Source organism: Hetaerina americana, unplaced genomic scaffold (assembly GCF_022747635.1).
Source record: "Hetaerina americana unplaced genomic scaffold, ioHetAmer1.1.p SCAF_1, whole genome shotgun sequence".
In the NCBI taxonomy this organism is placed as follows: domain Eukaryota; kingdom Metazoa; phylum Arthropoda; class Insecta; order Odonata; family Calopterygidae; genus Hetaerina; species Hetaerina americana.
Window position 1 is genome coordinate 27328786 of NW_027286069.1, and position 25396 is coordinate 27354181.

Below are 25396 nucleotides of genomic sequence, written 5' to 3' on the forward strand. Positions count from 1 at the left end.
ATATTTAGGATAGAAAATATTAACATCACACCTTACGAGGTGATTATCTAGGACCAATAAAACTCATTTATTAAGAGAACTATTTTAACAAGAGTAAAAAAATCACTGAAGTAGAGAGCCTAAGGGTAAAATGAGTGAATACTAATGCCCAAGGAACAAGCACAAGCTGTATTGTCTAAACAAGGATAAAGATCTATTATTATATGCCTATATACAACATTTCCCCTTTCTTGGAATCCTCCTTCCTTACATGTTTCTTTCCTCATTCCTATCAGTGGGCTATTTCAAATCATTTTAAAGATATTTTGGTCGGCATTTACAGTGAACTTGGGAATATTTCATTTCTAAGGGTTTCATTTATTGCGATTTATTAATGGCATAGAATTTAGTCAACATTTCAATTGGGCGATGGGAATTCAGAAAATCCTATGGAGGGGGAAGTCCAAGGTTTTATTCATTTGGGAAAAGAGAGATTACAAATGATATCTGTGGTGGGATAAGGGTATAGGCTGAAACTTCCTTTAACCTTTTCGTGAATAGAGCCTGCTCTATATCCAGGTTACAAGTCAGCATTAGACCATTGGCTCCTTATTATATATAGGGAGAGAAATGTAATGGAATAACAAAATGCTAATTTACTGTACCTATATGAAATATTTAGTGGAAGAGTTCAAGGCAACAACACAGTTTTTCAGAAAACAAGTCTTTTTACATTTGTATCAGATACTTAAATAAAAAATGATACAGAACCACAATTTAGACAGAGGTTTGTGTTTTTTTCGCCAGCAAATTATTGTGTGCGAGTATTCAAGCACTGAGCAATAGTACAAATATCATATTGCTAAATGTAACACAAATATGTAATAGCTATTATGAGCTTAAGTTTCCTGATTCTTTGTCTTCTTAAAACACAGTTTATTTATGAAATATAGTTTGAATAGGTTATTTTCCTAATATAAAATGCAATGAAACAAAGCGAAATAGGAGGTACATGTACACAAGTTTTGCTTCACAGCATTCCATCAAACGAAAAGAAATAACACTAAGCAACTTATCAAAACAAGGTTAGTTACATGGCAATGATTCAACTGGTATTCATAAGGTCTCGCTTATAATACTATCATAAGCTGTCCTTTTTCTCTAGCAATTAAAACTCCTTCTCCCTTTCCCCTTTAGGTTTTGTAGAAAATGCTGAGAAATAAGTGAGTGACAATTTTTAGAGGCTTAAAATTTGCAGTTAGTCATAACAGACTTCATTAAAAGGAAAAGAAATAAGTATAATATTTGAAATATGAGGAAAAAAATTACATCTATTAGAAGTGAGCATAAGAAACATCAAAAAGAGAATATGAAATAAGCCCTTAACTCACCCTTCTCTCAGGGTATGTTTCACCACTTCTGACTTTTTTACTGTCCACAAGTTCTCTGCGATCTTCAAACTGTCTGATTTCCCGATATTCACCATCACGGCTTCCCAGCCGTTCCATTCCTCTTTCACCCTGTCGCACTCCCCTCTCTGGATCCACAACATGGTCCCTATCAAAAGTACGATCTATTTCCAGAGTCCTTTCTCTGTCTCTTTCCACTTCCCTATCAGCAGTCACCCCACGGTCTCTTCCGACAAGCCTTTCACGTGGAGCCCCCCTTTCATTGGAGACTCGTTCATGATTCCTTTCACGATCTGGCACTGATCGTTCCCTTTCCACACTCCGAACATCCCCATCGAAATTCCGCTCAACTTGACGGTCTCGTTCCGATGGCCTATCACGTTCAATTATCCTCTCCCTCTCCATTGGTCTATCTCGTTCCACAATGCGATCCCTTTCCACTTGACGATCGCGCTCTCTCTCCACTGGTCTGTCTCGGTCACCAGCTCGCTCCCTATCTACAGGACGATCTCTGTCCATTGCACGATCCCTTTCAGCAGGCCTATCCCTGTCCACAGCCCGATCCCTATCCCCTTGTCGATCCCTATCACCTTGTCGATCCCGGTCGACTGGCCTATCACGGTCAGCATGGCGCTCCCTATCATTTGGCCGATCCCTCTCATTGGTCCTCTCTCTCTCCACTGCCCTTTCCCGTTCCCCGTTTCGGTCCCGATCATTGGGTCTATCCCTTTCACCAGGTCCTCTTCCGACTCGTTCAGGTCTCTCAGAAAATCGGTCTCTATCTGATCTCTCCAAACCACGGTCTCTCTCACTCATTCTTTCCCTTTCCATTACTCTATCACAGGGTCGATCTCTGTCCTGAGGCCTGTCTCGATCCATCCTGACATCCCTGTCCACCACTCGATCTGCTAGCCTATCCCGTTCCACTGGGACACGCTCCATTAATCTGTCCCTATCTCTATCCCTTTCAGACGCCCTCTCCCGCTCCGAGACCCTCTCAGGTAACCGATCCCTCTCTCTCTCCCTTTCCATACCCCTGTCCCTATCACGATCCCTGTCAGCAGCTCTCTCTCTTTCCCGGTCATTTAATCTCTCCCGGTCTCTATCAATAACGCGATCTCTCTCCTTTTCAATGGGCCTGTCCCGTCCTTCAGGAATTCTATCCTTATCGACTGGATGCCCATCCTTTTCCCTATCTCTCTCCCAAGGATCAAAATCCCTGCTAGAAGGAAGAGCACCATGACGAGAATCACTGAAGCGTGGGGCATCAGCATCATTGGTATGCTCTCTGTCACTGCGACTGGAAAGAAAATATTCTCAATAAGTGAACATAAAATGTCAGTGTTGATACAATTCTATGCTTATGGACCTTTTTCAAATCTTTCAGATGATAATTTTCATTTTTCGCCAGTAAATGAAGAGAGGATATACAGCGAAAGTTTGTTTGACCTGACCTTAATCCCATTTCAGTTCAATACTTAGTAAAATTCTATCCTTAATGAGAGTAGTTCAATAAAACTAATTGACACAAAACATACTTGATCGAAAAATTGGCACTGGAACTAATCATATATGATCCAGATGTTTTGACTGTTAATGCAATTTTATTGTAATAGAAACCATAAGGATTTTTCTGAGAACTCCAAGTGTTCATATTTATGAATACATAAAATGCTTTCCCTAGCACATCTATGTTTCATAATATGGCCATCCAAGTTTGTCGTTTTCTCGAAGTCAGGAGTTATTCCTGTTTTTCATTCAAGTTTCATTTAAAATCATGAAAAATGTCAAATAAAAAAATTCATTAATATGCTTAGAAAATACTATTTCCCTGTGGAAAAGTACAATGGAGGTTTTAGGTAAGGAGAAAGAATGTACAGCAGAGCCACTATAGTAGCCCTAATTCCTTAGTAAGACAGATCAACCACAACTCATTCAATAAGCAAATGAGTAACTCATTATTCCAGTAAGGCTCTCTACAACATCAATAATTTGCAAATCCTCCAATACAGGCATATAAGAATTGCTTCAAAAATCAAATACCTACACATTGCCTTGCTTTGACAACCATATTTCCATGATGCACAAAATCAAGCTTAAATGAACATTTTCTTAATATCATTCTCGTCCCTGTCACTAATTCCCCCCTCCTAGTGAAAGCTTCCTTAAATAATGCAATTTGATTTTTTCTTTTCTTGTACCAACTACTTTGACCTTCTGGGTCCAAAACACTTCCGACAAAAGTACCTGCTCTAATTGCTCCAGTAAACGACCTCCTATTTTAATATTTAACTTATCTTTCCTCTTTTTTCAAAAAATATATCAACTTTTGTTTTGTTTGCATTGATTCTCATCTCATATATATCACAGCGACTTTTTAACACGGTCTGCAATCCTTTTGCGCCCCCTTGGCTGACTGGCTTAATATAGGTTGATCACCTGCAAATCTGATTTTACGGATTACTTTAGTTCGTCTACATTTCATCACATGCCTCTTTAATCATTTGCTCCAAATTTGAATACATTGAAAAGCACCCTTCCTGACTCTTAATGTCACCAACCACCCTCCGATCTACTCCTATTTTTGGCCATACATCCATCAATTCACTCTATTTAATGCCTTCTCAGAATCTACAAAACAAACAAAGGTATCCTGATTTAACTCAAGGTTTCTCTAAACTAGTGAATTCAATACTGGTATGACAGCATTTATCTCACCTTTCTGAAACCAAAAATGATATCCTTAGCAATCATTTACTCTTAAGCCCTACTCCCCATCCTCTTCTAGATTATCCAGGGTACCACTTCAGCTGCTTGCGAAATTAAACTTATTTGAGTTTATCACAAATTTTGAGATGCATAAATTTGTAAGTTATAAAATGTTTTTAAAATATTACTCCTTTTGAACTAAACACACATGAACTGCATTTTACATACTTGTCAACAAATCCCCTCAAAAATGTAAATTAGACTTTTCACAATACACCATTTATACCTGTGGACCAAGAAACAAATTAGCCTCCATGTTTCCAATTAAAATAGGAGACAAACATTGACACTACCAAATTTCAAAATTGATTAGTGATGTTTTTGTAACATTAAAGTAACCCGTAAAACATAGATATGGAAGAATTTGAATGGGTAATCCCCCCATAGATAATAAAAAATTATTTACTTTGCTTTTCCATAAAATATTAGAGAGAATTAAAGCACAGTTTTTTGAGATTCCAGTAATAGAATCTGTAATTTTAATTTTTAAATAAGATATTACAATTTGTAGGAATTGGAAGGAATGTAGAACCTTATTATTCAAGTATTAACTACTACATTTTTCTTGGATAAGTTAATGTATTGCCCTCACAAATTTAACATCAATCACAAACTTAATTCTAAATGATTAATCAGCTAGTGCTAGACACAAGAACACAAATATATTAAAGAATTACCATAATAATATGTCATTCTTAGAGCACATTTTAATCAAACTAGTAGAGCATATAGTTGAATACAAAATTTAATTAAAATCTTCATTTATAGAGTAATTCTCAAGGTACAGCTACTTGTCCTAAGATTTACCTGCACAATGCATAAAATCTATGATAGCAAAACTTCACATTATAACTATAGCAAATGGACAATGTTACAAGAGATTATAGATTTGCACCAACACGAAAATTAAAATGAAAACTCATGGGTCATGGCCATACACAATGTTTCTATCATCCTCGCCTGCTCATTCTCATTTTTGGGTGTAAATTATTTTTGTGACTTGTTTTCCTTGGGACTTCAATTGAATCACACAGCGACACCAATAAAAATTAAGGGTATCCTTTATGCCTTGAGCATCTTTTCCACTTTGTGATAAAAAATTTCATTTAAAGTTCTGTAATAACTTTTTAAAGAACAAGTTTAACAAATGTATTGTATAACGTTTTTTCAAAAATTATACACACTTTTAATAACAAAACATTTGATAAAATTCAGAATTATTTCCTTTTCCTAACACTGACAAACATTACATGGTAAAAAGGATTGTACCACATCAGCATAACCTAGGACAAGGAATAGGCTCTTTTTATGCTACTGAACAACATAAAACACAAGAAATGAGAAAGAAGTGTAAATTACTAATTACCTTCTGTCAAAATCATAGTCCTGTGATGGACCTCGACCATAACCACGGCCATAATCAGGTCCATCATAATAACTTCGTCGGCCATTATCCAAGTAACCACTAGGAAGGGGGGGGCCACGAACATCTCGGCCATGTCCTCTATATCTGAAATTATACCAGAATTATAGGCAAGAATTTTAATTAATAATGGGTTTCCCAATGAGATGTCATTGACCACATTGCTGTGGCCAATCAAAAATTCCTTTTCATAGAGCTAGACCTTCACGTCTCAGAGGATATCAATGAAAACACAAGCAAAAGTTTTGCATGTTGATTCTGGGGATATAAACTAATGATTCAGAAAAGCAACTCAGGATTCTAGTGAATTGCTTTAAAAAGGCTTTACCATTTCATGGGAATTCATTTTCATTAGTACATCTCACATCTGACGATAAGACTATGGCAGATAAATGCACTAATATACTTCTCATTCACAATTAAGTCAGCAATAATGAATTAAATCAGAAAGAACAACAACAGGATAGAGAAAACTGATGATTGGGAATTGGAAGAATTTTTGGAGTAAATGTATTCATATTTGTGGTTTTCTATTGCATTCAAAAATATTCAAGTATTTTAAGTCACCAATGGCCATTTGTCACCAATGACAATTTGCAAATGTAATAAATATACTGCAGTTACAAAATATAATTAGGTAACATTTTTTCCATGTTTATCTCTTTAATATTGTCATTATACTTCATCCCTATGCAGTGAATGCATTGAATGCCATTTGCCACATGCAATGGTACTGTGAAAAGCAGATGTGATATTTTGAAGAAAATCTAATTCTTACAAAATAGATATACCTTTTATTTTTTGCTTAGGCTTATATAAAACTGTGAACCCTACATATCAGAGTATTCATACAAGTAGTACAGGTACATTGCTGGCGTTTGAATGATACATTTTTTGGGCATGGATTTGGTTGCAGTAAAACAATCGGAATTCATTAGAGAAGAATGGTGAAAAGAACCAAATTCATCAAGCACAACATCAATGGCTTCTGACGGTATTTCATGCCATCAATAGTCCACTCTTACCTCTCATCAATACGTCGATCTTCCGCAGATGTGGGAATAACTCTCTTTGGTTCAGATGCCCTCTCCTTATCACGAACATCCTGTGGTGGTCCTGTATTTGAGCTTCTAGGTGCCTCTGAAGAACTTCCTCCTCTCCCTCGGTCAATGCACACGGATCTATCTTCTCTGTCTCTCTCTCCATCACGTTCACGCTCTCTTTCCCTGTCTGTAACAGGCACTGCTTCTTCACGAACACTCCTCCTACCAGGGCCACTGCCAGACTTCATTCCAGTAATACCTAGGGTCAAGAAATTTGATACTGAAATTTAACACTTGTTGATATGTTCATTACCAAGCAACACCTGATGTCAAATATTAACTACAATATTATCATAATAAAAATTGTTCCACCTCTCCTTTAAAATTCATCTACGAATGGGATCACAGCCAAATATGATCCCTTAAACATTTTAAAAACAATAATAAAATGTAGAAGAACTAAAACCTAATCTCAGTTAATTAAACACTGAAACAGTATTCATCCCTAAAGATAAATAACTGAAACATTAACTATCAATACAAGTACAATGATCCAGCCAATAATATAAGGAATAAAATGTAAGTATGAAATTAGGAATAGAGGATGCGATGGTTACAAGCATGTAGTATTAATACTAAATGTGGACTGGTACAAGCAATGAACTTCACATTCATAAGATAAAAAAATTTCTCTTTCACAAATATAGATTCAGAAAAAACAGCTGATGACATAAAATATCATGTGATTACCATAACACAGGTAAAAATAGTAATTTATATTTCTTTTAAACATTCAACAAGAAAAAAAATATAATCAAACAAACTAGAATATCTGCAAAATATAGATGAAATGTCAGGAAGTTAAACATGTATTCATATCTCAAATATGAACACATTAGAACAGAACAATCGAACAATAGAAAAAGAATGCTCAAACAAAAACTAAGAGAATATTTTTCACATTATATTGTTACTTTCTTAGTCTTCAAGAGAGGCCATATTTTTTCAAAATATTAGCCATCTCTTAGATCCATATGGAAGGGTGAAGACAATAATTAAATACTATTCTTTTTGAAGACAAAAAACCTATAATTTTCCCTCTTTCCCAGGGTGCCCAAACTTCTCTGAGAAAAGGGCAAAAATCTACCAACTATAAATACTACCATATAAATAAGAACAAAATTGAAAACTCCAATAAAAAGCATATAAAATGTGCAGTTGATGGTCAATTCATGAGTTAAAGAAATTTCTAATGAAGTGAATATATTGAACGGATTGGTCGAAGGGTCAAAAAAAAATACCATGTGATTACAGACGGGTGCACAACAAGGCAGTAGACATACATTAGAGAAACATTGAAAAACATTATCTTTTCATACATGATCAAATACTACTCCATGAATGACATTTTTAATGCAGATGAGACTTCAGTATTTTAAATTAACTTCCAGGATGTGGGTCATGGGGCTGAAGTGAGTAAGAGAAGGCTGATTTTCTCCTTGTGCAGCCATGAAAATGGAATTGAAAAACAAATATCTTTGGCGATCGATAAATTTAAATACCTAAGATGCAACCAAAATAAATTCCACAAACAGAAAGGAGAAGACATGCATGTAGATGGAAAGAGGATGAAGCCTATCACTCCTCTAGATATTTGAGAAGCAACAGAACCAGTAGACTGTGAAATATTTACTTACAAGTATCATGGTTAATGAAGAAATAAAAGAAGTATTTAAAGCAGTTTCATCAAGCCAATATAATATTTTTATTGCTTCATTTTGTAATATTTATGGTTTAGCTTTTATTTTTAACACAAATGCAAAACCAGAGGGAAATTCACTGCTTATGATAAGTTCCAGACAGCCACATTTTCATGCACGTGCACTGCAGTGACTTCTACTTGACGATTTATTCTGGATATCATTCAGAGCCAACATTTATTATTAGTTTGAAAATTATAATAGTAAAAAGAGTAAACACTAAAACCTCTTCAGAATAAAACACCATAGAAGACAAACAGCAAGAATAATAGCATTCCCAGAAGCTTCACTCCACTAAAGAAGAAAATATGAACATGATTCTACACAATGTATACTTAAGTAATTTTCTTTCAATAAACATTGTATACATAAGTTATTTTTAATACCGAATGCATTATCGTACATTACATTAATTAACATAGGTAAAATTGTTTCACTAAATGAGGGCTTTGCTTTACAAGAAATATCGTTCTGCAAATTATGCTTGTTGGAAGGAGTTCCACTGTATAAGGATTTCTGGAAACTTTCAAAGAATTATCTGGAAATGCATTTCAGTTATTTTGATAAGGCTCAACTTCAATAGGGCTGAGGGATATTGACTTCTGGGTAACTTAGATGCATTTCCAAAAAATTGCCAGCTTAAGTTAGTGTGATGGGCATAGATGCCTCAATACTAGTTGGTTGCCCGGGCCCGGGCTCAAATCCCAGCGGTGTTGAATGTTTTTCAGAGGTATCTTGATCCCTACTTGAGGTGCTTTGTGGAGGGCACTTTGAGTGAGCACGCCGTCCGTCGAATGGGATGTTAAGCTGTGGACCGCTTGGCGCCTTTCGTAAAGAGTAGGCTAATGCCGATGCTGGGTTTCTCTCCACCCTTCATCCTTTCCTGTCAATCCCCTATGGCGCAAATGACCTCAGCTGCCGGTCGCCTCCCCTAAAAACTACTACTACTTTACCCACTGGGCTGTCACGATTAAAATTGTGAACCTAATACAAATAAAATAAAAAACTCACCTGGAGCACCATAATGCAGTGGTGGTTGGGAAGATCCAAGGGATGCCCATCTTGACTCATGTACACCTGAAGATCCTCTTCCTTCAATGGGAGTAGTTGGGTCAGAAGATGTAACTGAAGGAGGAGAGGGAGTAAGTGAAGCCTGAGAACCTCCAGGTGGCACAGGACCAGGGGTTGACCTTGGTCTGGAACCAGGTGGAGGAGATGGAGGACCTCTCAGTGTGGGTATACTATGCTGCTCAGCCTGTTGCTGCTGCCTCTGAAACCTTGGAGGCAGATTTGACTGAAACTGTCTTGAAAACTTGTAGTCATGACGATCCCTATCCCTCTCTCCTCGAAGCTCACGATCCCGAGAAAAGCTACTTCCTCCACGATCATTCACCTAATAAAAATTAATAAAAGTAAAAATAAAGTAATGTGCATCATTTTAATGTCATGTGAAGTATCATACATGTAAATACTAATTTTTTAAATGTTTACCGCAGTAAGGCTCAAGATTTTTGGATTCAACTTTCCTTTTTAAGGAGGCACTACAACCAGTAAAAGAAAGCATCCCATGTCATTAACTGTGCAACCCATTTCCAAAACACTCCTCCCTTCAATATCTTATGTTTTCATTTTAACCCTACACACTGATTTTGTGAAACTACAGATGAAGGGGAAGAATTTGAATCATCCATATAAAAAAAGAAAGTCATAAATCGTGTTACTTACTCCATTTATAACTCGAGAACGGCTGAACTGATTTTAATGAAGTTTGGTTTTTTTGATAAGACTCATTCCAGAATAACCATTAAAATATTGTAAAAGTATCGTACCGTAGATTTTAATGATATTTGGTTTTTTGGATCCTTCTCAACCCAGAATAGCAGAATACCCATTACAGTATCGTTATAGTATCATAATATTGTATCATAAAATATCATATCGTATCGCTTCATTAAAGAAATTTCAACATTGGAAGCAAGGTGTGGTGGTTCCTGGTCATCTGGATGTGCGTTCTACTGATGCTCTCAGCAGAATTGATAACGTTCAACCAAAGAAAGATGAATGTTTCTAATGGCGGTTGTTACTGGAGAATGTTTGAGGGCCATCATCGTTGGAATAACTACGAACCCCGAATGATATAGTGTGCCCAACATTTCGTGCTGCATGTCAAGAGCTCAATTGACCTGAAAACAATAATCTTTGGGAAACGACAATGGCTGAAGCGACTATTTCTACATCCCCAAGTCAGATATGCACATTATTTGCTATCATCCTTCCGACATGCTTCCCATTTAATCCTGCGGAACAAATGCAAGGATAACATGTCAGGAGTAATTTTACATGAAATTCCTGTAAGTTCAAGAAATCTTGATATTGAGGTAAATGAGGAGTGCATAACCAGGCTTTGCTGTTGATTGAGGACATGTGTTACCTCATGTGGGGCAGTTTATTAATGAAGTTAGGAATACCAGCACCAGATCGAGGAATGAACGATGCGTTTAATTGAGAAATGGAACATTAACTTGAATATGATCGACGTGAATGAGACCAATCACATTAAACAAATGTACCCCTGCTGAGCCACCAACAGAAGGAAGTATATCATACATTAATGGTATAAAGGAAATTGATGATGGAAATGGTGGCTTAATTTTCCAGGATGCCCCTGGCGGAACTGGGAAGACATTCCTCATATAATTGCTTTTGGCTACTATTCATGCTAGATCGGGCATTGCGGTAGCAGTTGCTTCTTCTGGCATAGCAGCCACATAGTTGGAAGGATGCCGTATGGCTCCTTCAGCATTAAAGTTGCCTTTAAACCTACAAAATTCTTAACAAGTGACATGTAACATTTCAAAACAGTCTGCAATGGCCAAAATTTTAGTAGCATCTAAAATCATCATATGGGACCAATGCACAAAGGCGCACAAACATGCTTTGGAAGCACTCGACCGGACATTGAAAGATCTGCGCAATGACTCGAAATGCTTTAGTGGCGCAATGATTTTACTGTCTGCCGATTTCCGCCAAACACTCCCAGTCACTCCAAGACCGACTGATGCCGATGAAATAAACGCTTGCCTCAAATCATCAAATCTGTGGTGCTATGTGAAGAAACTTCAACTGACAAAAAACATGAGAGTTACATTGACGAACGATCCATCTGCTGAAGATTTCTCCAAGCAATTGTTGATTATCATTAATGGCTGTGTTCCTGTCGAGGCATCCAGAGGATTGATTTCATTTCCTCAGAATTTTTGCAATTACGTTTCATCGTAAGATGAGGTCATCAACAAACTGCTCCCAATCATATTTGATAACCACAAAAATCACAAATGGTAGAGTGAGCGAGCAATTTTGGTGGCTAAGGACAAAGATGTGGATGACAAACTTTGTAATTCAGAATCAAATCGTTGGTACCCTGCATTCATTCAAGTCCATTTACTGTGTAACAAACTAAGACGAAGTCACCAACTATCCATCTGAATTTTTCAACTCCTTGAATGTGCTTGACTTAGCAACGCACAATTTACAGCTGAAAGTTGGCTTGGTGGTCATGATACTGCGAAACCTAAACCAACCAAAACTATGCAATGGAACGCGTTTGGTGATAACAAAACTGATGATCAATGAGATTCATTCAAAGATGATGAAGTTCTCACTCCGAAGATTTGCATGATCCCAACCGATATGCCCTTTGAGTGCAAACGAATTCAATTTCCAATTTGTGCGCTATTTGCGATGACAATCAAGAAATCACAAGGCCAATCGATGAGTGTTTGTGGTCTGAATCTAGAAAACCCATGTTTTGCTCATGGTCAATTATATGTGGCATGTTCACATGTCAGCAAACCATCCGCTTTATTCGTTCTTGTGCCTGATAACAAAACAAAAAATGTTCTATATAAGGTGCTTGACTCAAGAGAATAAATCTGAATGTATATATGTATAGATTGAATAAAGAAAATGTCTTTCTAGCAAGCCATTGCTATACTTTTTTCGTACTTATACTTAAATTTTTTCATTTTTTATTACAAAAAGTCAAGTATAATTAAAATCGGCACAGCCGTTCTTGATTTATGAATGGTTTAACTGAACTGTTCATTGATTGCTAGGCGATACGAAGTTCGCCGGGTCAGCTACAGAAAATTATAAAGAATTATACAGAAAAGTAAGCAGCAGCGAGTATAGACACTGGACAAATAGAGGACTGGTTTATATTCCAATGGAACTGACACTGATCTATGTAAGGTTGTAATGAATGTAGACAAAGTGTCAGTAATCTTCAGGAAAGCAGGTATTATTAATGACACCTTATCAACATGTTGAATGAAATTAATAAAATGCAGCATTTTACGACATTATAGTTATACCATGTTGAAATATACGCAAAACATTATGACACAAGGACAATTACGTTTTTAATAATATGTGGGTAATTTGAAAAGTACTTGGAATGAAATAGATATAAATGACGTACCCAAAATAAACTATTATTTTTCAATGCTGTCTCTATCTGCACTAATGCACTTCAATGTCTTGATCCCATCTCAAAAAATACAATTCCTTCAAACCTGCAAAATAACTGTCTACTTCGGCTGTTAGTTCTTTGTTTGATGAGAATCTCCATCCATTGAGGAAAATTTTGAGCTTGGGAACTAGATGGATATCTGGTCTAGCCAAATCAGGCAAATAAGGTGGGTGTGGAAATAACTCTATCTTTGTTCACACATTTTTGTCATGCCATTTTTACATATGCGGGCATGCATTGTCTTCATGAAAGATGACTTTCTTCCTCTCTCAACCTCGCCTTTTTATGTATCTTTGGCTTTGGGAAACTTAAGAACCAGAATGATCCACCATGAGCTAGTGTCATTAACATTCACCTTTTAAGACCAAAATGGGCTCTAATGAACATTAGTAAATGAATGCATATCAAGAATTTACCAAAAAACTAAAGCTCTTAATTTATGCCCAGCCAGAAATGCTCTTACCATTAATGGTGGAGCAGGTCTGAAATCTCTCTCTCCAGGGGAATCTCTTGGTATCTCACGAATAGTTTCTCTAGGAGCAGGTGGTGGGGGTACCACAGCTTTCTCCTCTCTGCCCTCACTGCTTGTACGAGAACGATCCCTCTCCCATTCAGTTGACCCTTCTTCTGGTGGATGATGTGGTGGTTGTGGTGGCGTCTCTTTCTTTTCTTTATTTACACCCATTTTTTCCTCCAGATTTTGCAACTTCTTTGCAGCAGCCTAGAATTGAACAATTTGCAAAATTAAATATAATTTTCCATAAAAAGTGTGGGTGAATCAAGTGATATCCTAGAAAATGAACTAAAATTTCAAATTTTTGTCCCACTGCTGCTAGTTGGCAATGGTGATGGATGAGCTTCATGCTCTGATGTCAGCCAAGCTTAATGCCCCAGATGCCTAAATTGGGTCTCAGAACAGAAAAATTCTGCTGTTTATTAATCAGTGTCCAGCCCATCCACCAAGTGTATACTTGAGAAATGTACAGTTACAATTTTTTCTGGCAAATTGTCCTAGTGAGTCCTCCAACCACTGGGTTTTAGGTATAATTCACTCATTTAAGGAGAATTGTTGAAGCATGATTGCACAGATTCATATCTCTGCCTGATTGTCGTAGGAATATAAAGACACTCAATTGAATGCACTGGATGCTTTACACTACATACAGGGCATACTGTACCATGGGCATGGAAGCAAGTTAGTGAGTCTACAATATATATAACTCCTTAGGAAGGCAGGATTTTATGTTGAATTTGATAAATAAATTCAAGTTACTCGTGATAATGATGATACTATAAACTACTACTTTAGTCATTGACCTATTGGTGTTCAAAACCAATTTTTGCTCAAAATTGGCCCTAACTTACAAAGATGGTAATTCATTGGTCTCGTGTATTATTTTTTTTAAACCCTCTTTTTGAGCAACATAAGATAGAGGAAGCAATATTTCACTTTAAATGTTAGGCCAGTGCCATTCGCTAAACGCACACGAAAGATACCCAATAAAATACTAGGATTGGGATAACCTGGAAATAATAATATATATATTATTTGCCATTTGTTCTAACTTAACTACGCATGTTGATATAATGAAAGTTATGATCATCATCCATGTTGAAAGTTATTGAGTCATAACAAAAAATACAAAATCTATTATAAAATAGATGCAATGAGGAAACCAAAATGAATTATCTAGGCATCAATAACATCAAATGAGACTTTCAAGGTGCACAATTATTCAAATTTAACATGAAATAAAACATTAGGAAGTATTCCATGAAACAATCAGAAGTGACTATTACTAAAGGTTAAATTATTAAAAGGCCTAACTAGTAGGTGAACACCCAAGCTAAAACTTATCAGTGAAACAATTACTATAGCAGGCAGGCATTCTAAAACTGGGTTAATATGGAATGACCTATCAGGAAAATGTTTGACTATTTTATTATTACTATAATTTCCATTAAATTTAAATTGTTTCATGCCACTTACTTTGGCTTTTACCCGAAAATAAGAATTTGATTAAGTGAGACGCTGGGCAGTGTGAGTTTTCATTTTATTGAGGCTATACTGTATGATGTGGCATGATGGCCATATCTGTGATGGGTTCTTAGGCAAACAACAATACGGATGTTATAGATAATTCATGATATGAAGCAATGCCAATATAACTTGTTTTAGGGAAACATGAAACAAATGAAAATATAACAGCAAAATGAGCCATTTGTCATCTAACACACCTGTTTAGACTCCTCAAACTTTTTTTCCTCCTCCTCTTTTCTCTGTTTAGCACGAACTACAGCAATAGCAACTTCTTCTGTAGTCTGTCTCCTCCGCTCACGCCAAACTTCCTCATCATCAATAAGCCTACCTCCAGCACCACCAAATGGCTATGCAAAGAAGAAATGAAAAATCAATGTTTGGCTTTAAAACAGCTGTGTGCCAAACTTGCAGAAGTAACTCAAACACACCATAAAAAGATCTATTAATAACATTTATATTTTTACATTCCAAGGATATAGTTAAGAATTTCTTACGCAACCTCTTATTGGAATAAAATCTTTATTTCCCATCTAAATAATAGGAAAGTTTACTGAACAAAAACTTGTGAAACATTTTATTAAAAATGGCACTACATTGCCTGACTTAATTAATGGGCAACATTTAAATTTTAAAATAAATGTACAAGGTTTGCATAATAAGTATCAGGAAAAAGTTAGAAAAATAATTTAATATATTGCTACAATGCCTCAATGGAGCGCTGACACACTTTTGTCAGTGGCTTTTCCATGAGTTGAAAGCTCCATGTTAGGCGAATTCCGAAAGGTCCTTAAGGGTATGTGTGCAACCTTCTTCGATGGCACTTATGAGTCCTATGGTGGTGCCCTTTGCAGGATTATTTCACTTTTGGAAATATGAAATATGTCTGCTGGTGCCAGGACACCCAAACTTGTCTTCTTCAATGCATTGCAGAAGGTCTTTGCTGGCAGACACTTGACTTTGCTTTTGGTTGTCTGTCAAGACCTTCAGGATGAGTTTACCACAGATCTTTTGCAATGCCAAATTTTCTGGGATCATGGTGTATACTGTTATCTTATCAATGACAGTACAATCTCCAGTCATGCCCAAACTTAAACGACGGTCTGAGTTCAGCACTTCATGCACACATTGCACATTGTCATCTGTTCTTGACGTTGACGGCCATCCAGCGCAGGGCTCAATCCTTCATACTCCATTGGCCATCTTTGAAGAGCATGTGCCACTTAAAAACTGCAGTTTGTGACATGCTTTCAACCTTGAACACTTTGTGAATCATACTGAATGTCTCCGCAACCGATTTTCCCAGACCAACACAAAATTTGATGGCGTACCACTGTTCAATATTTCCCTGCATTTGCCATCAAGTCACTTTACAGGGGTCCACTGACAACATGATCAAGCCTGCATGAACGCTTGCAGGCGAATGGCACCAGGTGCGTGTTAAAAATCAGACCCCCCACCACCAATGTGCTAATGAGGCAACTTCACCATTATATTATAATCGCATCTTATACTGGAGCATTGTATTACAGCAAAAAAAAATCATTATTTACCAAAAATAAAGTTCTAAAATGTTATCTAAAGAATAATATTTAGTTGCAAGCATTCAGGGTAAAATCTCAGACCTGCAATATAAATACAGATTACTTGCTATTATCCATGCTAATTACATGGCAAAGCAAGAATAATAAAAAAATACATGGATAACCATAATACACAGAAAATATGAACGCTGTAAAAACAGATTCAATTTATAAGAATCAAAACCATTTAAAAAATAAGTGACTGTGATAAGGAACAAATTAACTCTCCTTTTTCATTCCTTGAGATTAAATATAGTTTTTTTTTCCTTATGAAAGACAATTTTTAATTGATTTCTATAGGGGTGGAATTATAATTTTACAAGAAATCAGAGCTAACATTAAGTGAACAGCACACAGTATTATCAGAAAGCTTTACCAAATATGTAACCAGCAAAAAACAAATGACTGGCAAAGGGTACTTAACCAAGAATTGCTGATATGAATTGGCATTCATCATATTACAGGACATGTGTACGTCATGATAAAACCTTAATTAATCCATTAAGAGTGATCATATTAAACACTAGGCCATTCAGAATTAAAAAGCTCGATTAAGGAACATCATCAAATCAGTTCTCTTTAAATCATCAGTATGGCCAATGTTTTAAACCTTCATATATAATTCAAGATATTGTGATTGCTTTTCTACTGCTATGCCTCCAAAAAGCCAGGTGCATCTCGATACTTTTTAGAAATATAGTCAAATACTGATCACACCAAAGGCTACAGCTAGCCTTTAAAATTAATTTGAAAATGTAAGATAATAACCCAAAAATTGAGGCCAAAAATGTTTGAATGTTATTTATTTAAAAATATAAGCATCGTTACTAACATAATAAAACTAATTCTATCATTACCATGTGTGCAGGTAATTTAAATGGAGCTTGCATCAAATTTCCCAGAGAAGCTGGTGGAATTGATGCTGGTCCCTGCTGGGGTGGTGTAACTCCAATGTTACCACTTCCTCGTGGTCCACCTCTATAATCCATCATGGATGGAGGCATGAGAGGGGGAGGGGCTGCTGAGCGCCCTCCGGGTTGACCCCAATTACCCCTGCCATCAACCATGCGATTTCCATCCAATCTCTTGGAGTCACGACCACGATCATCCTTTGTCAATCAAAAAGGGAAAAATAAACTAACTACATTCAGAGATTCATGGGCGAATATCTATTAATACAAATTATATTATATACTGCAGAATCTCACTAAAAACAGTAATTCAAAACTGACAATTTATAAAAACATTTTGATGTTTTATAGATGACCATTGTACCTGCACACAAGTTGGAAAATTTATACCATGCTCACTGGACTCTGGTCCATCAATTGTGAAGCAGCTATGCACAGTAGAATCTAGATTTCACATATTACAATCCACTGAAAAAATTGCATGCGATTTTGCCGAGGCATCAGCTGAATTGTGTATGTATTTTAATGAAATCATTTGAAATTAAATAATCTAATATATTTTACACAAAGGCCATTTAGCCCATGGAGATGGTATCAAATTGTTTTAATGATAGCAAACAACGGACCTATTTGAAATTTCAGTAGTGATGAGAAGATTTGGGTGAATTCTGAATTGAGTGTTTTCAGTATATTAATACTATATTCCCCTCATTTGTTACGAATGATAGCAGAATATTTTATTGTCAATTAATATTTAATTATATTCTTGCATTTTCACTGAAAAACTTAGATATACTACCATTATAGCAACTTTCTCATAAAACACTCACAAAATAAATGTAACAAAGTAACAAAAGAATTTAGTACTCACCACCATACGTCCACGAACGTCATCTCGATGATCAATGTCATGGCCATCCCTTTCCTCTTCTGGTACAGGTACACCACGAGCCGCTGGACCAGCAGGTCCTCTACGGCTTTCAGGGTCTTTCCCTTTAAGGTGCATATGAATAGGTGGATTTGTTGGCTGCTGCATCAATGGCAATGAATGATGATGTTGTTGCACAGAAATGTTTTGATTTAATCCTCTACCTACACCTCCCTGTTGCTGCCGTGCCTCGGAGGCAGCAGCAGCAGCTTCCTTACGTGATAAATGTCCATTTGTTCCATCATCTTCTGTGCTCTCATCATCACTAAAAGTTAACTTTTGGCTATAATGGAAAAAAATCACACAAAATTAAAAATTTAAATTGATGGACCAGAATTAGTAAACACTAAATATTTGAAAAGTACAACTAAAAAAAAGCAATGCTTGTTTGTTAATAAGAAGACTTTGTACTTAGCACACACAGTAAAAGCACGATGTATATTTTTTGGGGGACAAAGACCCTATATTTCCATAAATGGAATTTACTTTTTCGTGCAATGTTTAACACCACCTTATAATTACCTCCCAAACAATTTGCTATTTTTCCAATGTCTGTGGAACCCCATAGTTACTCAATTTCATTTTCGACTTTCCTGCTATTTTGACCACTATTTAATATGGAAATAGAAATATGTATTACAGACAAATTCACAATTTAAAAGTTATTAAGGTACAACAAGCCTTAACAAAGAACTTTTTCAGCAGATCAAAAATTAGAGCAGTAATTAAAGCAGATGAACAGTTTTAGCAAAGACTTTGAATATGGTGGGCACCACAGACCTTATGATGGAAATTGGAATTGGTTCAGATTTCAACTAGTGATGGAAATATGAACCATTTGTAACTCAGTCTGCCCTGGAAAAGATTCTTGGAATGAAATGAATACCATGTACAAAAAGGACCTAGCTTAGTAATGTGAACAGTTTAAGAACACCTGAGGGAGACTATTCATATTGCACTTAAGTTTAAATTAAGAGGAACAAAATGACTAATCCAAACATGTTGAAGCATGAAAAACACAAGACCTGGTGACTGACAATCGGGATGATTGGTACTGCCGCAACACAACAGATACAAAAGTAATGGGCTCCTGAACAAGAAAAAGTATTTTAATTTGCTTTAAAAAAAATCATAAGCACAGTCTAAGAACAATACTCATAAGAACATAAGAACAATAGTCTCATGAATCCAGTGAAAGGATATAATAAAAACTAATCTGATCAGTAGAGATAAGGCTGGCTTATTTCCAGTGGTGACGTTGACCTGAACTGCGTCACATAATGTCATTTGATAGGATGTAATTATTTCTTTCACGCTTACTTGTAGTCAATGTCATCTTGAGTGGCCCAGCCATTTCCACGAACAATGTCATCCATTTTGTTTAAGTCCTCTTCCTTGATGATTGGCCTCTGAAGAATTTCGTCTTCCGTAGGGGCAGATGGCCCTCCCTGGCCACCACCGGTTGGACCTGGGGGGCGGCCACCAGCAGCCGGCCCATAACGAATACCAGGTCCACCTTCGCCCTCTGTGCCTCCAGCACCACTCTGGCCACCTGTGGCCGATGGATAACCGAAGCGTTGAGGCCTTGGGGCATTTCCATGAAGAGAGGCCTGGAAATTTGGAGAAAATCCACCAGGTCCTGGAAAACCACCTCGGTACATCTACGGATTGGGAAAAAAATTTCCACGGTGGATTAGTAAAATGCAAATTTATGCCTCAAACACTTTCTTGTGAATTACCACTAAGCCATTCAGAATTAAAAAGCTCGATTAGAAATATCATAGAATTTCACATCAGTTAAAGTTCATCATTAGAAACTTCATGTGCTAAATTACAATTACTAATGACAACCTAAAAACCTGATCCCATTTAATACAATGTAAAATCAAAATTCTTTCAGTAAATTGACGATTATTTTTAAGATTTTTAAGCCGCACACTATCAAGCACCAATTCTAAGAGAATACTTTTTAGATATACCATAAGATTAATTCATAAATAAAATAGATTAGACAGATTTGTTCAAGCAACTGTCCTATAAAACACTTGCAGGGTAATATTTGCCTAAAGATGGTGGAAATGGATGATCACCGACATATAAAATAGTTTTCTACAAATTGATATGAAATAATTTACTTTGTAATCACAAAGTAAATTATTTCATTTCAATGCTATGCAAATTCCACACAGTTACGCCTCAGACAAAAAATTTTAGTTTTCTACACTTGACAATGGGCAGGTATTTATGATTCTGATTAAAAAAAGTATTCAGAAGGCCTACTGTTATGCAGTATAAGGATTCAACCAAATGCCCATTGAAAAAAATGAATTCAACTCACAAAACGAGGCATAATTCCAGGGAATGGGGCAGCAGCTGTTCCTCCACCTCCTGCGACGGCGCCAACCCCAGCGGAGGGCATTGGTGCTGCTACCCCCACTCCCTGTGGTACCACACCACCACCTCCCACCGCCGGGGTCTGGCCGAGGGGGGTGGCAGGGGCGGTGGGTAATACTCCTAAGCCTGCACCTCTTGCACCCAGACCGTCTCCAACCATACCTATGGAAAACATATTTAGCAAAGAAATTAGTGAAGCTTGTAGTGATTCAAAATTTGCAAATAAGGAATATAGATCTTGTCAAATAACGAAATACAAACTCACTACCCACTAAAGTTGCCAAACAATTATTTCAGTATCTCTTTAATTTGTTAGATAAGAATGTGTCAATTACTGCAATTTTGAAGTTCTTTAACTTGGTTCCATCAACCTTCTTGTTGCTGCTGCTCATAAATTATTACAACTGGATTTTTAAGCATTAAATACGGTCTTCTGATCAACTCCTTTGCCAATTTACAGATTTTTAAATGTTTATTAGATACTCTTACTTCTTGGCAATGTCACCTTTCTTCATTCCATTGCCAGTGTTCTTTTAAAAATGACAAGTTAGTGTAAACCAAGGGAATTTACAAAAGGGTAGAAAATGAAAAGGTATTAGAGAGGATTCAAAGGACATAGACAGCAGGAGAGATTAGGTAATCTCACTTTAGGGTCCAATGGCAGAGTCCAGAACATTAAATAAAAAGAAAACATAAATGTTTTCATGAGGAATATTAACATTAAGCAGAGTACAAAGCAGAGTGTAAGAAGGAAAAGCTATAAGCACTTCTTAGTAATTGACCCTGGTCCTGATTAGGTCTTGGGTGCATGGCCAAAGAGATCATATGCATGATCAATGGCTTTCAAGGATGAAACAAGAATAGAAAAAGGAATGCAATAAAGGAAAAACTGTAGAGAATCAAAATGGTATGGTAAAGCACTGAGGAATTTGCTAATGATTAAAGAACTAAATTAGAAAGAAAACAGTCAGTAGTCTTTGTTACAACTCTTTCATCAACTGCATCCTCAAGGAACAAAAATTCAAAACCAACATATTCAACCACAACCATTAATCCAATGCACGATAAAAATAATTAACTCCCATTCTTCCCCATTTAGCTCAATGTTTTATTCCTATCTTCATATTTCAATATAGATTCATTTCCTTCTCCATTAAGTTTAACTCAAAAATACTTTTTCTCATGCAAATTATACTACACTTCAGAAATATGGCATTTATCAAATGACATTCTACACTGTGCAATGAAGTGCTTGCTGGTTAAACCAACTCCTCTCATTCGAGTCTAGGAACATTCACCCACATTAGATACAATACACAGAAAAATCTAGTAACACCAGACACCTAATTGCTACCAACAACTCCATTTCACCTGCCAGGTAACATCTTTAAAAGATAAGACTTTACCAGACTCGTAAATCATTAAAAATCATCTCAAAACATCATCAATGTGTCATTTCTGCAACCGAAGTATGTCAATTGCTTAACTTCAGTTTTGGTATGTAACGTATTTCAGTGATAGCTCTACTGAGACTATCAGATTAACATTAAAAAGTATATAGCCCCTCAGAATTAAAAAGCTCGTTTTGGAAGCATCATTTCATTCAGTTCCAATTTGATATTCATCACTGAGGCTACCAAGAATGAGAAAAATAATATAAACATTCATACCCTTCTTTTCTTGTACAACAGTAAATGAAACAAAAAATTTATAAATACGATATTTTGGAGTAAGAAGAAGCATTTGTTAATCAAGAACTTATATAATTCTAATGCAAAAGGTTCAATTTTTCCATTGGAGTAACTGATAAGAATTTAAGAAAGAAATGCGAATGAACAAAAAATTATTAATCAGCGGTACAATTATAGAACACATAATAATTAGATAAATAAAGAACTAATAAATTCCTAGAAATGAAAACATTCTAAACACAGCTCTTACTCTGAGGTCGTAAACTTGGGCCGGGACCATATTGCACATCCACACCCGGTGCTGTGCCACCCTTTGGACCAGCCGATGGAGACACTCCACTGACACTGTTTCCTGCAGAGGTGGAATTTGTTGCTATACCGTCTGTCCCTGGTGATCCAGAAAGTTTGGGAAACTCCTGCTATATAGGAAAGAAACTCATTTGAATTTTGACAATTTGGATCCAAATAGTATGTGTTTTGCCACATGGCAAAAGCAACAACAATAATCCGATTACTAATTTCAAATACAGCCTTCTCAAAATGCTTTGCATTTACTTTTATGATATTCCTATTTATTACCTAATGTTGTTTGCAACTGTTTGTTCCAATAGAAAAAATAAATGATCCCCATATGTTTTGCAAACAAAAAGTTGACGTTTTGTTGGGAATATAGAAGTAAGTTCATTGTTTCGTTTGGTAATAAATTATTTACATGTTTAATGTAATAATGCAGGATGTTATTTCTTTATGAATTACGTTTAGTATTTTATTTCAAATGATTTTAAAATTAACCTTGCAAAAAGCTGTTCAATAGCATCATTATAGTGAGGCAATGTTACGACCTATGTACAGGAAACCTTCATTGTATCTTAGCAGGAGAGTAATGTATATCCTATGTCAAACCTTCCCATTTTCATCATGATACCGTAAGGGTTTAAGTAGACACAAAATTTCATAAAGTTTTTTATCATCTGTTGACAGATGCCCTTAAAAGATTCCATTAAAAGTTTATTAAAAGTAATTACTCAATTTATGGAATGAACTAACAAAGAAATAAAATTATGATCAAAAACAATAATTATGGTCATAGTTTCATTAACTATTGGCTATAATTCATTTGTCATCCATGTCAACTGTTGAAAATTTTTTATAAAAATTCAAGCAAATATCACAGCAATACTAAATTTTTTAGATTTCCAATTATATATTTTTTTGATGATTGTAGCAAGTAGAAGAAAATCAGCAATTGTAAACAAAGTTCATATTTCAGAGTTCATACTTCCGAAGGATTTAAGACTCCTCCAGAAGATATAATAATATAAATATCTATTATTACCGAAGTGTATAAATATCAACTTTTAAGAGAAACTTGAATCAAGTTCATCAATTCATTTTTATTTCCATAACTTTATCATAAATTTAATCTTTCACTAATGTTACTTTAAACTAATATCATTGGAAAGTTTTTCCAGTGCCTTCCAGCAAAAAAGTTGAAAACACAAACCTAATTCGATTCCTTGCAATATTAATGACTTACTTCAAAGCATGAAAATTTTGTTTTACTATACAATGTTTCAAAGCATGCCTCTTTGGAATGAATAAGGACTTACTTCACCCAAAAAGTACCCTTAATTACTTACTGTAGTGGCCCCACCAACTGGGCCAGTAACGGGTGGTTGCTGCCGGTTCTGTGGAAGAGGTGGTTGAGATGTGGGCTGAGTAGTACTGGAGGTCAAGGGTAATGTTGCAGGGGGCAGCAGGGCGGCCACAGCCGCAGGTCCTTGCACCTGAGTCGAGGGTGGGGTTGCTGAGGGTGCTGTTCCCTCTCCTGATGGCTTTGAACCCCATCCTGTACCTCCTGTGGGAACAAGACTGACTGGTGGATCCGCTCCTGATGTCTCCGCTTTCAGGCTGGGCAAGTTGGCAGGAGCTCGGCGGGCGCAGGGCACACGACCAAGGCTTTGCATTCCATGTTTACGGAGGATTGTTTTTTGTGCAGGCTCCAAAGATTCACCCTGAAAAGTTTTTCGGTTAAAAAATATTACAAAGACTAATGCATGATGAGATATTGTTGCAATTGCCACTTTAATGATAAACATTAAATAGTTCTTTTATTTACCATGGTAAAGAGCAAAATTATTGAAAATCCACGAAAGAAAGCAAATTCTTGCCACTGCCGCCTGCTTAGCAGAAACCCAATTGTAATAGTACATACTATGGCATTGTAACCTGCAATGTTGTAATAATAACTACAACAGATGCAGGATCACTTGCCCAAAGCCAGGAATAATGTTGTTAAGTATCCACTGTTAAGACATTTTACTATATACATGGATAAATGAAAATGATCATGCTGCATGAAAATGTCCAGAAAAACACCAAACACCTCAACCCAAAATCTTTCCAAGTAAACATTCAGCACACTTCCATAGTGAAGTTCTCTCTAAGAGATCACTAAAGCTTAAACAATTCTTTTTAATTATATTTTCAACCATTAAAATCAAAATCTTTTATCCCTTCCTTTGCCATTATAAACGGCAATGGATATACACAGGGTGTTTGATAGCAAATACAATCTTCAGTATCATGGTGGCAAATAATTTTGAGGGTTAGTACATTTTGTAATTTAACACAATTTTCTCTTCAAAATATGCAAACCTCCTTGGTTACAGAGTTATGACAGCAAAAAATTAAATCAAAAACATGTATTGGTAACCTAAGAAAAAGCTCCCATAACATCAAGATTTTTATCACTTATTGGCTAAAAAGACAAACCTTTTATCTTGATTTCCATGGAAACTATGGAAACATTAGTTTTGTAACAATGTTTTTGATTCAATTTTTATGTTGCCACCAAGTCCAAAACCAAGTATTTTTGGAGATTATATAAGAAAAGAAATTGCTTTGAAAAAACCTCTTAAATCTATGACCTTCCAA

The 25396-nt window shown here is 36.1% G+C and overlaps 1 protein-coding gene and 1 non-coding gene across 7 annotated transcripts in view; both read right to left on the bottom strand.

Moving 5' to 3' along the window:
* LOC139690065 (uncharacterized) overlaps positions 1-25396 on the bottom strand; it is a 138944-nt gene that overhangs the window by 100316 nt on the left and 13232 nt on the right. For 5 of the 6 annotated variants that reach the window (XM_071587300.1, XM_071587289.1, XM_071587280.1 and 2 more), the window contains exons 3-14: positions 24100-24474; positions 22710-22878; positions 20713-20930; positions 19695-20035; positions 18318-18657; positions 17393-17644; positions 15153-15302; positions 13378-13635; positions 9395-9776; positions 6606-6903; positions 5524-5667; positions 1371-2688 (exon numbers count right to left, since the gene is read on the bottom strand). In XM_071587300.1, the coding sequence (XP_071443401.1) occupies positions 1371-2688; positions 5524-5667; positions 6606-6903; positions 9395-9776; positions 13378-13635; positions 15153-15302; positions 17393-17644; positions 18318-18657; positions 19695-20035; positions 20713-20930; positions 22710-22878; positions 24100-24474 (4245 nt within the window). The remainder of the gene's footprint in view (positions 1-1370; positions 2689-5523; positions 5668-6605; positions 6904-9394; positions 9777-13377; positions 13636-15152; positions 15303-17392; positions 17645-18317; positions 18658-19694; positions 20036-20712; positions 20931-22709; positions 22879-24099; positions 24475-25396) is intronic. The other variant, XM_071587273.1, reaches the window with a different exon arrangement.
* Positions 22329-22401, bottom strand: LOC139697602 (small nucleolar RNA SNORD36). The gene has a single exon (XR_011702798.1). It is a non-coding gene; the product is annotated as a small nucleolar RNA SNORD36 (small nucleolar RNA).